This window comes from Vespula vulgaris, chromosome 19, assembly GCF_905475345.1.
Source record: "Vespula vulgaris chromosome 19, iyVesVulg1.1, whole genome shotgun sequence".
In the NCBI taxonomy this organism is placed as follows: domain Eukaryota; kingdom Metazoa; phylum Arthropoda; class Insecta; order Hymenoptera; family Vespidae; genus Vespula; species Vespula vulgaris.
The window spans coordinates 747,501-764,253 of record NC_066604.1 but is presented as its reverse complement, the minus strand read 5'-3'; the positions used below and the strand labels follow the sequence as shown (position 1 = coordinate 764,253).

The following is a 16,753-nucleotide window of genomic DNA, read 5'->3' as shown; positions in this document are numbered from 1 at the left end:
TATTGACTAATTGAAATCGCTTGGTTTTTTCGAATCGTTCATCGACCAAGTTCTTTATTTTGTAACTTGTTCGCAATGTTACGTATGCGTACGATTCGAATGGTGAAAATGGCTCATACGTTTCTGACACGGTATTCTTGAACACAAATGTGTAGTATTCGGAATTGGGAACGTACGTACGTACATATATATATTTTCGCGTTGCACTGATTTACGTTTGGCACAAAGTCGGAAGATATATATGTGTATTTCCTAAAAATATCGATTAAAAAAAGAGAGAAGGAAAAGGAATAAAAAGAAATAAATAAAAATTATACGACACAGGTCGATTGAAAAGTTACCGTTGATATCGTCATATTTAATCTCAATTTTTATACTGATTGACAATATATATCAATTTTTTCTTTATATATATATATATATATATATATATATATATACGAACGTTGTTACGTATTTCAAAAATGGATAACTTGTATAGAGAAAAAAAGAAAGAAAAAAAATCAATAAATTTAACGTTTTCGTTTATATTAAAAGATTCCATATGTTTGCGAAATGAAATCATTTAAATGTAAATTTTAAATTAAATAAATGGCGCGAAAGAAGAAAAAACTTTGACTTATTATTTTAAGTTGAATGAAATTAAATTATATGACTATGGAAAAAATACTGACATAGATAATTCGCATGTTTTTTTTTAATTAATATATACCATTGTATACAAATGTTGAGAATAAAAAACTATTTGATGCAACCATAAATTTGTGCCGTTTATTATAATAAATTTCAAAAATTATTTCGAAAAAAAATAAAAAAAAAAATTGTATGTTTTTCCAGGATAACTGTTATTTGATATTGCATATATATATATATATATATATATATATATATATATATATATATATATGATCAAATCAAGAACATATCTTTCAATTGTTATAATATCTTTCTGATGGAAAGTTCGTACACAAATCGTATACAGTTTGATCTATGAAAATGATCTATGATCTATGAAAACTCGTTTCTATATTCAACAATCAACTATCGTTCGACAGCCAATAATTGAGGTCTTAAATATTTATGCTGAATACGTGATTATTTCATTTACGTTTTCTGATTGGTCACGTTGAACTATTAGACTATAATTATTGAATTTTTTGTTTTATTGAATATTTTTAACAACCGCGAATGAATTACCATAATTTAATCGCAAGTAAGCGTATTTTCTAGCCTGTTCAAAACTCTATGAATGGTCTGTGATCTGAACAAGATTTTTTTTAACATTTCATGTAAGGAAATGTCAGCATAATGTATCATAATTTCAGTATACGAATAAACGTAAAATGGCGTACATTGTAATCATAAGAATCTATTTAAAAATCTTATATAAAAATAATCTAATTTGATAAATTCTTTTTTTTGTTTTTGTATATATGAGAAATTCATTCCTGAAGTTTCGTAGCATAATTTTGTTACACCTTGTGTAAAGTTTAATTATAAATTAAGGACCAAGTTGAATATTTTTTTTGTTGGAAGCATTAAAAAAAGTAATATATATATATTTATTAAAGTTTATATATTAATGTTAAATAATATATTATTTATTAAAGTTTCTTTTATGATTTCACAAATATTTTAAGTAATACAAAATGAAACGATCGACTTTAAGTCGTTTGATTTATATGATTAAAAATTTTTCTTATGCAACATCATAGATTTGTTTAATTAATTTAATTAATTTAATTAATTTAACTTTAAAATATCATTAAACAAGTATAGATATAAAGTTAATGATTAATAATTAATAATAAGAATGGAACATTATAAACTTTGTTAATCGAAAAACGTCGAGAATGTTAGAAAATGTGAAAAGAAAAATGATTACAATATGTCGATTATGCATTAAAGAAAATAATAAATATTTATCGAATTAAAATTAACTATTACTAGTTTTGTTATTAGAAATTAATCTTAAAGTTTTTTTCTTTTTTTCTTTTTAATTAACAGTCTTAGCAAGGCAATAACTAAACTTGCTGTTAGATTGTTTCGTATAATACTTTTTATTTTTTCATGGCCTCTTAAAATCTACATTAAGATTTACATTTGAAAATACGTATGTAAGTATTGTATATGCTATATATCTCGTTAATTATTAACTTTTGACATATACTTGTTTACTTAACTTTTCATAAATGATTGATCAAAATATTTAATTAATTAAAAACACAGAGTTACGTATCATGCAAAAAATTAAGAACAATTATAATATAATAAAAGAAAATTAGTTTGTTTTATATTTCGTAATCTTAAAATATTTGGACGAATGAAATCAATAAAACTTATTCTTTTTTTTTTATAAACGAAATATTCAACTGTACCTTAATATATAATCAACCAAAAAAATATATATATATTTATTAAAAATTTATGATACTTACCCTGAATATCGTTCGTTCTACCGGAGAACTCGAAGGTGATGCCGAGGTAGATTTCACGTACTTTTTCCTCCTAAAACAAATTAAAGCGTATATTTAAATGATATATCTTAATTTATTTATCGATAATTTGTATTGTTCCTTTTCTTTTTTCTCTTTTTTAATTATTTTTTTGTTTCTAATCTCACTGGCAAATTCTGCTTCCAGATACTGTGTCTTTGCTGGTGTAACTAATAGCGGCTAAACAACGTTCCTCGTCGTATCGATCCTGACAACCACCAGGACATTGTCCGAACTTGTTTTTATACCACTCCTTTAGTTTTTCTATTGGTCCCATCGGGACAATTGTTTTCGAGAAGCCCCTCTCACATTTAGAATAATCAGTATTTTCGTAGAGCACTGCGACCCTATAAAAACAATCGGTTTGCACTATTCATTGGTTTTTTCAACATTTTTAATCAACATTTATAAACGAAATATCGAAATAAATTGTCTATATTAAAGTGATTAATACAAAAACTATTAACATTATAATTAAAATTTAATGATTCGTTGATATTGTATAAAATGGATGATCGATATTTATAATAAACCTAGACGCGACCGAAACTCAATTTCGAAACTTAATTATTTATATCGATCACTACGAGCGTACTGATATTTTATTATAAATACTAATCAAAATATTCATATACGCATACATATTATATTTGCGACGAGTTATTTGTGTTTGTTGTAAATATTTACGATTAATTAATAAAAATAAAATATTGATCGATTAAATAGAAATGAAAATAATTTCAATTTACTTTGTTAATAAAATTTTGTTTAATAAAAAAATACGGACGTTCCTTAACGTAACGTATTAACTTACGGTGTGTTTGGAGATTCACATGGTGAACATTCCTCCGAATGTCTGCTGAGATATCTGTAGCAAACTAGACTCAAACCAACCAACAACCAGACTAATAATGCGCTTACTACAGCGATTATAATCAACTCGGTAGTTCCAAACGTTATAAGTTCATTATCTATATATATAGAATTATATCTTTAGATTATATACATATAAATTTATGTATGTATATTAATATATATATATATATATATATATATATATATATACGTAAATTTTTATATATATACGTAATATATATACGTAAAAATTTTATATAATTTTATTGAGTTACCCTTATAAAGAGGTGGTATGTCATCAATTGGCACACTGTTGTGTTCGATCTCCATTTTCGGCATAACTTGATAAGAACCACTTTTGATTTTCATAGTTCCTTCTGAAAAAACAAATACTATTCGTTCTATATATATACGACGATCTATCTATATATATATGAAAAAGATTTAAATACATATACACACACATTTATTATTATATATGTTATATATATTATTATATATATAATATTATATATAAATATATAATTATAATATTATATTATATATATATCATATTATAATATATATAAATTTATTATATAAAATATATTATATATATATATATTTATTTATTTATTTATTGTACCTGTTTCTTCCAATGAAAAAATTACTCTCAAAACTCCACCGAATGCTGGATACCATTTTTCATCGTTCAAATGTCGTCTTACCTATATCACGTAAAATAATATTTAATTATCGTCGTGTTCTCGATTTTAATGAAATAAAATGTTAGAAAAACTCACAACGTACTGATTGCTGCAGCCAAGAGAAGAAGTTTCTATTGAAATTATCCAGGGCGTCTTTTGTTTTCGACCTCGATACGATACACTTCACGCTGGCAATGTAATATTTAACGAGAACGAACGCCGATCGTTCGGAATGTAAAGACTGAAGGCTGTTCGATTTGAATGGTACGGCGATACTATGTATAGAAGAATATTATTCAATTATTAACACGAGATGAATAAACTTGATACATTCGACAATACGTATTTGAGGATTAAGTTAAAAACAAACCTGTTCGGTTCAGTTTCATCGTCCAAAAAAGGAATTGGAACGATCGTTGATTCTTCGTCCATATTAGAATCATCGTTGTATCCTTAAAATAAAAGAAAAAAAGAAAAAAAAAAGATATATTATTAAATATATTACTATCTCTCTGTAACGTTATGTAACTTTAAAGTTTACGCATACACACAAATATATATATATATATCTTTTTTTTGTTTTTAAATTTTATTTTATTATTATTTGTATTATTATTATTATTATTATTGATTTTATTATTTTATTTGTATTATTGTTTTTATTATTGTTATTATTTTTTCTTTTATTTTCTCTTCATATCCGAAGTTTTTAAGATCTTCTTTTTCAAATACAACTTGTACTTAATATATTATATTAGTTTATCAGTAATATCGTAATTCGACAGGAAATAATTTTTTAGTAAATACGAAAGAGAAATTTGAGTCATAGAAAGTTGTTTTTTTTTTTTTTTTATATCTTTTCTTTTCTTCAAATATCAATGATACTTAGCACAGTATAATTACACTAGTGTATCAATAATACAATAATTATATATGAAATAATTTTTTAATAGACATAAAAGACAAAATTTTGACTATAAAGAATTTATAATACTACATTTTTTTCAAATAATAATCATACTTAGTGTAGCATAATTATACTAGTGCACCAGTAATATTATAATTTTATATGAAATACTTTTTTAATAGAGACAAAAGAAAAAATATTGATTATAGAAAGTTTAGAATATTTTCTTTTTCTTCTTCAAATTTTATAAATTGCATTCAGTATATTACATACTAATGTATCAGTACTATACTTTATAATTTGAAGTCAATTAATTTTTTAGTATAGATAAAGAGAAATTATAATAAAAAATGTAATATAAAAAATATGTAATAATGTAATAAAATCATACAAAAAAAAAGAATATATATATATATAAAATAAAATACCTGCAGGCAAATATCTCCTCGATCTTAATCGATAGATATATCGTTTCTTCTTTCTATGAGCAAATCTTTGTTGAAGATGACGATTATTTTTATCGTCACGAATAGGATATGTGATTAATCCATTACAAGCTACGAACGATTCCGACGGTGTCGTTACAATTGGCGTCGTTTTAAACGGTGTAATTTCACCGGTTGACTTTGACCAACCATTCCCATTCGTATGAAGAAAATCTTTTAACTCTTCGTAAAGCTCGAATAATTTTTTTGCGTTATGATACTTGATGTTCCCTGCGTAATACGATTGTTTTGTAAATGGTAATATGTAAGCTCGCAAATAACCACCCATTGCATCGGCCAAAGCTTTTAACATCAAGTGTTTAGTTTTTCCTATCGAAAGTATTCGTACGGAATCGAGACAAATATGAAAGTAATCCATTAACAATGCTATGTATTGGTCGTTCTGATAATCGATGACCTTCACCTAATAAAAAAAAATGTTATAGATAGTTAATAATAACTATAACGTTAAGTCGTCAACCCAGTTAATTTGATTAACGTCTCGTCGTGAATTTGTTCTAGATATTTTTCTTTTTCTCTTTCTCTTTACCTTCGGTAAAATATCTTGAAACATACGTCGACTATTCAAAATTGTAAATTCCTCGCTGGTCCAACAACGTTTCATGTAATCGCCTTTCTCAAACAATACCGTACCAATGTTCTCGTTGTTCCTCAAAACTTTGTTGCCTTTTGTTCTATATTAATAATACAGGTATATTTATAAATGGAATAATAGTACTACAGAAGTAACGAGAAGATTAAAGGATCCTCGTACAATGTCTTCCTTGATAATTTTTCTTTTCTTTTCTTTTATTTTTTGTTTATTATTATTATTTCTCGACTTTTATTCGGACAATATGATTTTTACATTATTATTTATTTCGACAAATTTTAAGCGATACTTAATAATAATAGTAATAGTAATAATAATAATTGTAGTAGTAGTAGTAGTAGTAGTGTAGTAGTAGTAGTAGTAGTAGTAGTAGTAGTAGTAGTAGTAGTAGTAATAATAATAATAATAATAATAATAATAATAATAATAATAATAATAATACGATTCGTAAATATGTTTTTGAAGACATTAGGTGATACGTTTTATACCTTTTTTTTTCCTTTTCTTTTTTTAAATTGCATATGTAAATTATGCAAATACCTTTGTTTGTTAGAGGTTATACTCATTACAAGTATCAGAAGAAACCATGGAGAATGTGGTTTCATGCTCCGTATGGACAAATCTCAAGTGTTTACCCGTATGATTTTACTTTTTTTTTTTTCCTTTTTTTTCAAATAACTTTTCAATTAAATTTCTTCTTTCAAAAATCGTTCAATGGCCTTTTCGATTCCTTTAGCCCTTCCGTCATGATCTCGTCGTCCATTTTTCTCAACGCGACGAACTTCGTATTTTTGATTGAAATCGAAGACATTTATATATATATATATATATAAAAAAAAAAAAAGAAAAAAGAAAAAACTGACGAACCTATATCTATTTAAGAACATGAAACCTCTATATTTATATATATATATGTATACACATGCATATATATATAATGTATATATATATATAATACTTATGTTTATACATTTGTCAATTATTCCATATCACAGTATATCTTAGCAAAGATTAGAGTTTAATTCGTTAAACATTCATAATAATGAAAAATATTTCGAAGTAAGTGTTACACTTTTTTAACTTTACATAAAGATGTAAATTTAGTCGATTAGGACGACTTCATTTTACATAAAAATCGTAAATGCAACATCTTAACTTCGTCGGTATTCAATTTGACGACACCTTCTTGATTGTCGATAGAGAGTAAAGTTCCAACAGCTTCTCGTTCCTCGCCAACTATCACTTTTACTCGATCTCCTCTCGAAGGTACTACAGGTTCCAATTGATCGCAAACTAAATTTACAACTCTGTCTTCGACGGGTAGAAACACGGCACACATTCCAGCCTTATGTTAACAAATAAAAATTTTATTAAAATAAATATATTTATTTATGATAATTAAAATGAAAAGTTGTTTAATACATACAGAAATTCCTCGTATAACACCTTGCTGTCCTGCGAGTGCTGGATCAGGATGAGAACCACGAATACGTACTTCAATATCTGTTGTGTGCCATTCAGTGTTACCAATCATACCAGACCCAACTCCGCTATCTAAACCTGCTCCAGGAGTTTGTGGATTATACGGACTTCCTGCTACTCCTAAAAGATACAAACGCATAATTTAAAAACAAAAAAAGAACCTACAGTACCACCACAAACAACAACAACAACATGTTACTGTTTCATGAGAAATTTATAACTTATTAAATAAAGTATCTATCGTCTCACCTGGTGTCATAGGACTGTAACCCATCGGTGATGGAGTAGCGAATGCTCCATGAGGACTCGTTGTATATCCAGTTCCACTTGGTGACGGTGTAGCAACGTAACCCGTAGGACTTGGACTAGCTGTCGCACTACCCGCTGGACTTGGACTAGGTTGATAAGTACTGAAACTTTGTTCCGATCCATACATAGTACCAGGTGTTTGAGGTGTAAACGGACCACCAGTAGAAGGATAACCAGATACGTATCCCGGTGAACCAGCTTCTTCCATGCCATAACCATCGAAGTCGTTTGTTCTCGCTGGTGTATTGGTGATTGTAGGATCCCAAGCACCTGATTGACCTGGTGTCCTTGAACCATCGTGAGATGGCGTCATAGAACCATAATGAGGCGTACGTGAACCATCTGTAATAGAAATATAATCATTTCTAAATATCATAGACGTCTGAAGAGGGATGAAAAAAATAATCAATTATTGCTAAATGATACTTACTTTCGTACATAGGCGTTTGAGATCCATGCATAGGAGTTTTGGATCCGTCTCTCGCGTACATTGGTGTTTGTCCACCGGCCGTATACGCTGGTGTACGACTGTAACTACTGAAACCACCATCCTTTGTAGGTACACCAACGTTTGCTATGTGTGATCTGTCGACGGATATCGTTTGACAAGTTGAGTGTAGTTCCACGCGTGCTGTAGTTTCCGTAGCATCTTTAACTATGCCTACGTTTCCTTTATAAGGTCCACCAGTTATTTTTATAGTCGTTCCTATCAACTCTCTGTCTCTTCTTGTACCTCCACCGCGACCTCTACCTCTACCACCTCCACCACCTCCTCGTCCCATTCCACCTCTACAAAAAGAAGAAAATAGAATTACTCGTATATTGATTATAGATTGAAAATAAATAAATAAATAAATACTAGAAAGCAAATATATGATACCAACCCACTGGGATGCATCGGAGAGGCAATTCTTGGTGACATAAAACCAGAGATTGGTGACATAGACGTAATAGCCGATTTATTTCCACCGGAAAGTTGTAAATGTCTCGTTTTACATACGAATATGCCTCCATTGTCAACGAACATTCGTGAATGTAGAAATGCAAAACTTCTATAGAGATGTTTTATTTCACCTCCTCTACCAGCATGTGGCCCGTCCACCACTTTAACAATATCTTTCTTTTGTATCGGATTTTGTTGAGAATCCAATGCCACCGCGTTTCTATTCTCTCGACGTTTCGTTAAACCCTGCGGTCTGGCTTCTATCACTTTACCGTGCATGGAAAGAACATGAAAATTTTCACGTTCTAAACGAACTATAACACCGACCGTTTGGGCATCGAGTTGAACTAAATCACCCCATTGAAACTGGCCTAAACTATCGACACCGGTTGCCATATCCGAACATAATTGTAAATCCCTTGGTAAAACTTCCAATTCGTGCATCGATAAATCAGAAAACAAAACTACTCTGTTTTGTTCCACTCTAACTATTAAACCTGTGTCACCTTCGTATCGTCCAGCTACTACCTTTAATTTTACAACATGTAATAGATTAATTGTAAATTATAATTTTTATATTTATTCGTTTATATGAAAGCAACAACGTATACGTACTTTAACATGATCGCCCATTGTAAAGTACTTTCTCAATTCTGTTGCTTGAAATTCTAATGCTTCCTTCAACTCTTCATGTTTTGGCATAACCATTATCATATTTCCATCTATCGAAACGATCTTTCCTTGCAAATTTATCAATTCACCCTCGCATACTTCGACATTATCCCCGTTACTGAAGGAATGTGTCACCGCTTGATCCTCTTTTCCAGCTGGTACTCCTGTTGCCGGAGTTCCACTTAAATCTATCTCGACACCTTCTGGTGCTTCTTCGAATCTTTCCAATTCGGAAAGAGATGGCTTAACACCTTCTGCTATAATAGCACTCGTTGTGAAATTCTTGTACAGGAATCTGAAAAATACAATTTTAAAAAGATTATATATAATATTAATTAATTATATCATTATTATTCCTTAATAAGAGGATTATTAATTAATACAAGAAAATATAGTTATTTTTTTATTGTTATTAATTTTTAAAAATTAATTATTATTATTCCTTAATAAAAGGATTATTAATTAATTAATTAATTAAAATATTTAATTACCCTTTTCTACTATATCTATTGCCTTCGAAAATTAAGAAATCTCCATCACTGGTAACTTCTCCTCCGATAGCTCGAATTGCTTCAGGATCAAATGGTTTTGCAGGCGGTCTTCTCTTCTTTCTTCTTTTCAAAGCTTCGGATTCGCTTTGTGCCGTTCTTAAAGCACCACGTGGCCGTGTATAATCTATTCTTGGCAGTAGTTTTAAATGCACTTGATTCTGCGCTAAGTCAACATAATCCACCTGTGCTATATCGTCTTTATAAATGCCTCTTTTTAATCTGACCCATTGTTTAGCTTTTAATCCTGTTTGTTCTTTGACGACTCTTAATACATCAGTCATTTCCTTAATCGGTACCATCTGTTGTTTCCATATACCCATTCTTAAATTTCCTACATTTTCGATAGCAGCCTTTATGTGCGGTTGTTTGTAGGCTTCTATATAAATATATCCTTTCACACCTTCAGGTACAACAACCGATTTAATTTGGAGTGGTTCTCCTACGAGAAAAATATAAATGAAATTTATTAAGAAATTATAATTAATTATATTAGAATTTAAAACAAATAAAAGGAATATATAAATACCAGAGAATTGATACGTAATAAACTTCCGCATCAATAAAAGTACGGTTGCTCTTTCTTCTCCAATACGACATTTTATCATCCAAAGATTTGGATCTTTAACTCCGGGTAGTAAAGTTTGTTGCGTTATTTCATCGCTCATCTCTTCACCTCCATCGCCAAAGTGACGAGCAGCTGCAGATTCATCCGCATACTTTTTCCTCAAATATTCTTCTATTTCATCTTCTTTTTGTGAACTAATACAAATTAATTGTAACAAGGAATAAGTATTAATTATAAAATATATGTAATCGCCACTTTCTAATATAGTATATATTAAAACTTACTCCCAAAGATTAGTGCCTCTACGTCTTCCTTCAATTTCTCTTGCGGTAGGTCCTAATTCATCAACTTCGTTCCCTACAATACCAATTTCTTGAGCTCCTTCTTCCCATTCTTCATCATCTTCAACTTCGTCATCTACTTCAGCTTCATCAATGATAAATCCACCGAATCTGTCTTTTTTCTTTTTCTTTCTAGGTCTATCATCGTCTTCTTCCTCTTCCTCTTCGTCATATTCGCTACTGCCATCCAGATCTTCACCTATAGTTATAAAAAACATGTTTATTTCATTTCTTAAACAATATATCTATCATACATAACAATAATATAACATATATCTTATTTATAAGACCGTACAATCGATCATGATATTTTTTGAATGTTATAACACTCGTCAAATTCATCTCAATATCTGTTAAAAGTTAGATGTAAAGAAATTATATATTTACTTATAAAAAAAAACTGAGGATAATTTTGAAAATTAAAAAAAAAAAAAGAAAGAAATAAAGAAAAGAATCGACAAAAGATCTATCATAATCATTTTTAAATATCTCTTAGAACTACGTAACAACAGATAAAAACGAAATCTATAACACCAAACAAAAATATTTTCGATTGGCCTGCTAACGACAGAACAATCTAAGTATTATTCGATAATGCAGATACTCCAAATATTTTACCTTCTGGTTCTTCTTCAGGTTCCACCGCTTCTTCGTCGCCAGATCTAACTTCTTCAGCTTCGTCAGCTTTCGCATCTCCATCATCTGACCTAAATATTCAAAGGGGATGAATACAAAGAAAAAATTGAAACAATATGGAACTTAAAAATTAAAAAATTCAAAAGTAAAAATAAAAGAGGAAAAATAAAAAAAAAAGAAGGAGAAACAATTAAAAAGAAAAAATACAAACGACTTACCCTGATCCTGATCTAGAACGAGATCGAGATCTAGACGGACTCCTCGAAGGAGATCTGGAAGGGCTTCTACTTCGTGAAACGCTACGATTTTCTTCTTGATCGCTTTCACTACCTCCACCGCCACGATCACTTTCGTTATCGGAAAAATTACTTCCTTCTGATTCGGACATTTTTCTTTTTTTACTTAAACGAAATAATTATTCTCATAGAGAAGAAATAAATATTAATTCCACGTATACAAAGTAATATCGATGGAATCCAAGCAAAACACATATACCGAAGGTTACGTTTATTGCTTTTACTAGAAATAAGTACTGACAACATAATAAAATCTATCACCAGGAGTACCAACATTACAACCAATCAAAATCGTCGCAGTTAAATATTCGAAAATGAATCAAAACGAAAAAATATTCTATGAAATAAGTAATTCAATGATTCTATTTCATTATTAATATTTTCATAATTATACGTTAAATAAAGTAATTTAATAATTTACGTATCTATAGAAAAATTTGTCAATGATCGAATCCCTCGTGCATTGATGAATTATTTCATAGATACGCCATATAAGTAGAAATTTATACGTTGTTTTAATTATTACTAGTATTATGATAAATATTTTAAATAATCATTTATGATAATTGATTTTTGATGGATTCTTTATTGAGTTAGAGCAATAACATATAAATATACATTACTTCAAATTTCAATAAAAATATCTTAATTAGTTAAATACAATTCATTCTTGATTCATTTGGTAACATGAATATAAGATGATGCAATGCAATGAATATATAATGACGTTATTAGATTATGAATATATATATATATATATATATATATATATATATATATATATATATACACATATATATATAAATATTAACAAGAACATTGTGATACAATGTTTTCTGTGCATAACTATTCATAGTTGAGAATATCATGTACAGTGTTAATAAGAAAATATCATCTGTAAGCTGTTCGACTAGTTAAAAAAATACAACAAACATTATTCGTTGTTTAACATTCTTGCGATTGATCATTATTTAATTTGGCTTACATGTTTATGTTATGAACATTACAATGAATCGCAACTAGCAAAATATATCTTTTGGATATCAAAACTGATTGTGAATATAAAATATTCATTTAGAAAATAATAATAATAATAATAATAATAATAATAATAATAATAATAATAATAATAAAAATAATAATAATAAAAAGTTTGTAATCAAATAATAATTACAAATTATTAGACCTTAACAAAATAGATAGAGGTGAACTACAAAAAGCAAATGCTGTATTTTTCATTCTGTAGTAAATAATATTTCTTGGAAAAAAAAAAAAAAGAGATGAGTAATACAATGTATAAATAGACGCAAAGCATAACAAATAAATGTATTGATAGATAGTAATTTTAAGGTATACAGCATCAGGTGTTTCGATTTTTGTTAGATAGATTATAATTTTTTAAAAATATCAAAAATCATAATAGACTAGCGATTATCACCCCTTTTAGTTTATAGAATGCCATATTTAGCATATAATTCTGCAAATATTTCAAAACATTATTGTCAATTCGTTATACCCATCATGATCCTGTATCAGATTTAGAAGCAGTAGATGCAGGTTTATTGGATGTAGAAGCTTTAACTTTTCTCTTTGGGGGAATTGGTGCATCAGAACTACCAGGCGGTGGTGTTTCAGGAATAGATGCATCAGTTTCTAAACTTTGTAAAGGTTTTGTAATTTTCTTTGTGCTTTTTGCAGTCTTTTTAGGTTTATCAGTAGAGCTAGAGCTTTCTCCGCCTTCTTCCTGACTTTCTTTTGGCTTCTTCACAACCTTCTTAACCACTTTTTTTGCAGTCTTCTTTTCAGCAGCCTCAGTATCAGCTCGATCTGCTGAATCGCTTTCTGAGGTTGATTTTTTAGTAACCTTTTTTGTAGATTTTTTAACAGTCTTTCCTTGACTTTCTACATCCTGCGTACTGGCATCTACAGGACTAGTTGGAGGAGTAGGTTTTGTTACAGTCGGTGTAGAAGGAATAGATATTTCTTTAGTTCTAGTAGGCCTAATTGGACATTCTATTGGCGTAGACTCCAAAGAAGATTCCAATGTTTCCACTACTGTTGCAGCTCCCTCAACTATTTGCGCATCTTCTGATTGTTCTACTTTTGATTCTGTTACAGCACTTAGATCTTCTGTTTCTTTTTTTGTTTCAACAGTTTCAGTTCTCTCTTCTTCTTCTTCTTCTTGTTTAGTTTGTGAACTCTCTGTTACATTCGACTGTTCACTTAACGTTTCAGTCTTTTGTGATTGGCTTTCTTCTTTTTGTGGACTTTGAATTTCTTCTACTACCTGCTTAATTACAGATCGTGCTAATAATGACTCACTTTCGTCCAATTTAATCGTAGACCCATTAACAACAGTATCTCCATTTTGACTTATGCTTGAAGTTGTATTTGGATCTATTATATTAGCAGCTTCGTTGGAGGATACCAGTAAAGTCGGATCGCATAATTGTGTTCTATCAGTTAATTCAACTGGTGTTTCGGAAAAAGCCACAACAGATTCTTGAAGTGGTGCAATTGTAGAGGAAATAACTTCTTCTGTTATTAGTTTTAGATCTTGCGAAACAGATTCTTTTGGCTCTGTTTGTAAAACAGATTCTGCAACTTGTATGGGTACAGGATTAGTAAGTATAATTTCAGAAGCACATGCGGAAGAACATTTTGTATCTTGTTCAATACTCAATTCTTCTACTTTGTCCACACACGTTTGAATATCAACTTTTTCCTCTTGAACTGCTTTTCTATCAAATTCTTCTGTAACAGTCGTATCTTGTATTGGATCTATTAATACAGTTTCTTTTACAATCTTTGTTTGATCAGAAGATGAGGAGATTAAACCTGTAGTTGTTTCTGCGCAGATCTCTTTAGTAGTTTGTATTAGAGGTAATTCTGCATCTGCTTCAGAAACATTCTCTTTTTCTGATTGTGATAATTGTTCTTTAGAATCTGTGTCAACCAATACTTTTTTCGAATCAACTTCTTCATGTACAGCGGAACTTTGTTGTATATCAATATTAACGGATTCATCTTTTGTAATTATTTGAGATGTATCAATAGATTCTTGTTGCGAAATATCATCCTTAGGAAATTTACAGATCAAAGATTGTTTTACGCTCAGATCACTAGTTGTTTCAGCTAAAGAGAACATAAATAATTTACATAAATTCACATGAATTTTAATCTTTGGTTTACAGAAAAGTAGATATTTATTTCTATATATTACAATCTTTTCGCTTCAAAATTTACTAGTTTTGTTGTATCACATAAACAATTTTTCTTCTAATTAAATTAGAAAATATAAATGAAGAATATTGTAATTCTTTCACTTAATTCTTTTTATATTATGCGTTTTATTAACTACTTTTCTGTAACTTTTATGTGTGTATGTATATGTGCAATAGTAGTCTATTGATAAAGTAATACAAATTTAGTAATATTTTGTATTAATTATTGAAAGCTTATGATACTGATTCATGAGAATGAAATTATGAATGATTATTGAAAATAGATAATTAAACAATAATAATCTATGTTATATTAAAGCATATAAAGCATTGAAACAAAATGTTGATTCTTTATATAATAAAAAAAAAGTTATAAAGTGTTTCCTTTTTTCTTTTTAATAAAATGTAGTATATATTGAGCGTGTTATATTAAGCACTGTTTACTGACTAGTTTGCTTTCTCCCGTTTAAAGAAAAGCCATTTAAATTAAATAAGCATTTTACGACGTGCTGTTATTTAAAGAAATATAAAAATTGCTATTTGCTGTTTTTATACTCCCATAGCGTTAATGACTTTTTAAGTGGTCTTTTTATTCTAAATGAAAAGAAACTACGTTCCTGTATCTCCATTATATTGTCAGTACTATGGAAAAAGAAAATAAGAATATGAAAATTTATGATTTATGATAAAAAATTAAATGATATTTAACGAGAAATGTAAAAAAAAATTAACTATGAAAAATGAATATATATTATATAAGGCCAATATTGTTGTCACGATTAGTGTGAGCACTTGGAATATTTACCCCAGTAAAGCATAACGACAAAACAAGACGCAGCAATGCTATGGTGCCATGGTCTGTTAGTTGCTGTCCTCTGTTCCTGTTTTAAACACTCAAACTTGATTAATTGTATTACAATCCATTCTTCGTATTGTACTTCTTTGACCAAACAAATGTAAGCTTACAAATCAATATTCATTATCTCGTTTCTTCTATATAATATTTATATCTTCTGTAATATTTCTTATTATTTTTGTAAATTTTTTTTTATAGCACATGCTGTATTAAATAGAAAAAAGAAACAAACAGAAAGGCAAAGCATATTTGAGACACTGTTAATGATATAAATTACGAGCATATCAAAATTTCCTTGCAATTATCTTTATGCCTTCTTTCATGCAACTTTATCTTTTTGTACGAATATTTTAGAAATCCCGTTGCATAAATTTTCGATCATTATATTTCCATATCGAAAAATTTTAATATATCTATACTTTTTATATTTAACTCATATATCTAACATTTTAAGTAATATTATTTTGAATATTAAACATACCTGCTAGGCTATTAATATCATCACTGCCTAAAGATTTAGGCATTAAATCAGTACTCGCTTTTTTAGTTGCATCCAGTTCTTCTGTTTTTTCATTTTCGATCTCATCCTAAAAATAATATTATATAAGAAATAGAATACTCGAGTAACAAATACTTGTTATGGAGAGTTTTCTAAAGCAATTCGTGTTTACTTCAGTAGTTGTCTTAGGTTGGCTTGGAGCAAGAGAAAGCGTTTCACAAATTTTTTTCCATATATTATCAAAACTGTCACGACCCATATAATCAATTTGACCTTGTTCCCAACTTTGTTTCCTCATGTGTTCCTCTAAAGCAATTTGTTCTGCACTTCTTGGTTCA

At 28.8% G+C, this 16,753-nt stretch overlaps 2 protein-coding genes across 5 annotated transcripts in view; both read right to left on the bottom strand.

Annotated features, from left to right (window-relative positions):
• Window positions 1-6,632: 6,632 nt before the first annotated feature.
• Window positions 6,633-12,064, bottom strand: LOC127070639 (transcription elongation factor SPT5-like). The gene is made up of 11 exons (XM_051008858.1): window positions 11,759-12,064; window positions 11,523-11,611; window positions 10,848-11,103; window positions 10,525-10,757; window positions 9,939-10,437; window positions 9,391-9,742; window positions 8,717-9,303; window positions 8,263-8,621; window positions 7,773-8,174; window positions 7,468-7,643; window positions 6,633-7,386 (listed from the first exon to the last, which is right to left on the bottom strand). The coding sequence occupies exons 1-11, from the start codon at window positions 11,926-11,928 to the stop codon at window positions 7,150-7,152; spliced, it is 3,360 nt and encodes a 1,119-aa protein (XP_050864815.1). The 5' UTR covers window positions 11,929-12,064; the 3' UTR covers window positions 6,633-7,149.
• A 1,073-nt stretch (window positions 12,065-13,137) lies between these two features.
• LOC127070636 (probable serine/threonine-protein kinase kinX) overlaps window positions 13,138-16,753 on the bottom strand; it is a 17,989-nt gene continuing 14,373 nt past the window's right edge. For 3 of the 4 annotated variants that reach the window (XM_051008846.1, XM_051008847.1, XM_051008848.1), the window contains 3 exons: window positions 16,588-16,753; window positions 16,398-16,503; window positions 13,138-14,971 (listed from right to left, as the gene is read on the bottom strand). The exon at window positions 16,588-16,753 is cut by the window's right edge and continues 38 nt beyond it. In XM_051008846.1, the coding sequence (XP_050864803.1) occupies window positions 13,356-14,971; window positions 16,398-16,503; window positions 16,588-16,753 (1,888 nt within the window). In that variant the 3' untranslated portion in view covers window positions 13,138-13,355. Of the gene's footprint in view, window positions 14,972-15,865; window positions 15,942-16,397; window positions 16,504-16,587 lie in introns of all 4 variants that reach the window. The other variant, XR_007784592.1, reaches the window with a different exon arrangement.

Bases quoted from the DNA above. Each gene is read 5' to 3' on its own strand.
- LOC127070639 (XM_051008858.1), bottom strand. From the start codon at position 11,928: ATGTCCGAATCAGAAGGAAGTAATTTTTCCGATAACGAAAGTGATCGT. The intron at 11,104-11,522 runs GTAAAATATTTG...TTATAACTATAG, and splicing joins ACCTGAAGAAGAACCAGAAG to GTGAAGATCTGGATGGCAGT. The intron at 7,387-7,467 runs GTATGTATTAAA...TGTTAACATAAG, and splicing joins GTGTTATACGAGGAATTTCT to GCTGGAATGTGTGCCGTGTT.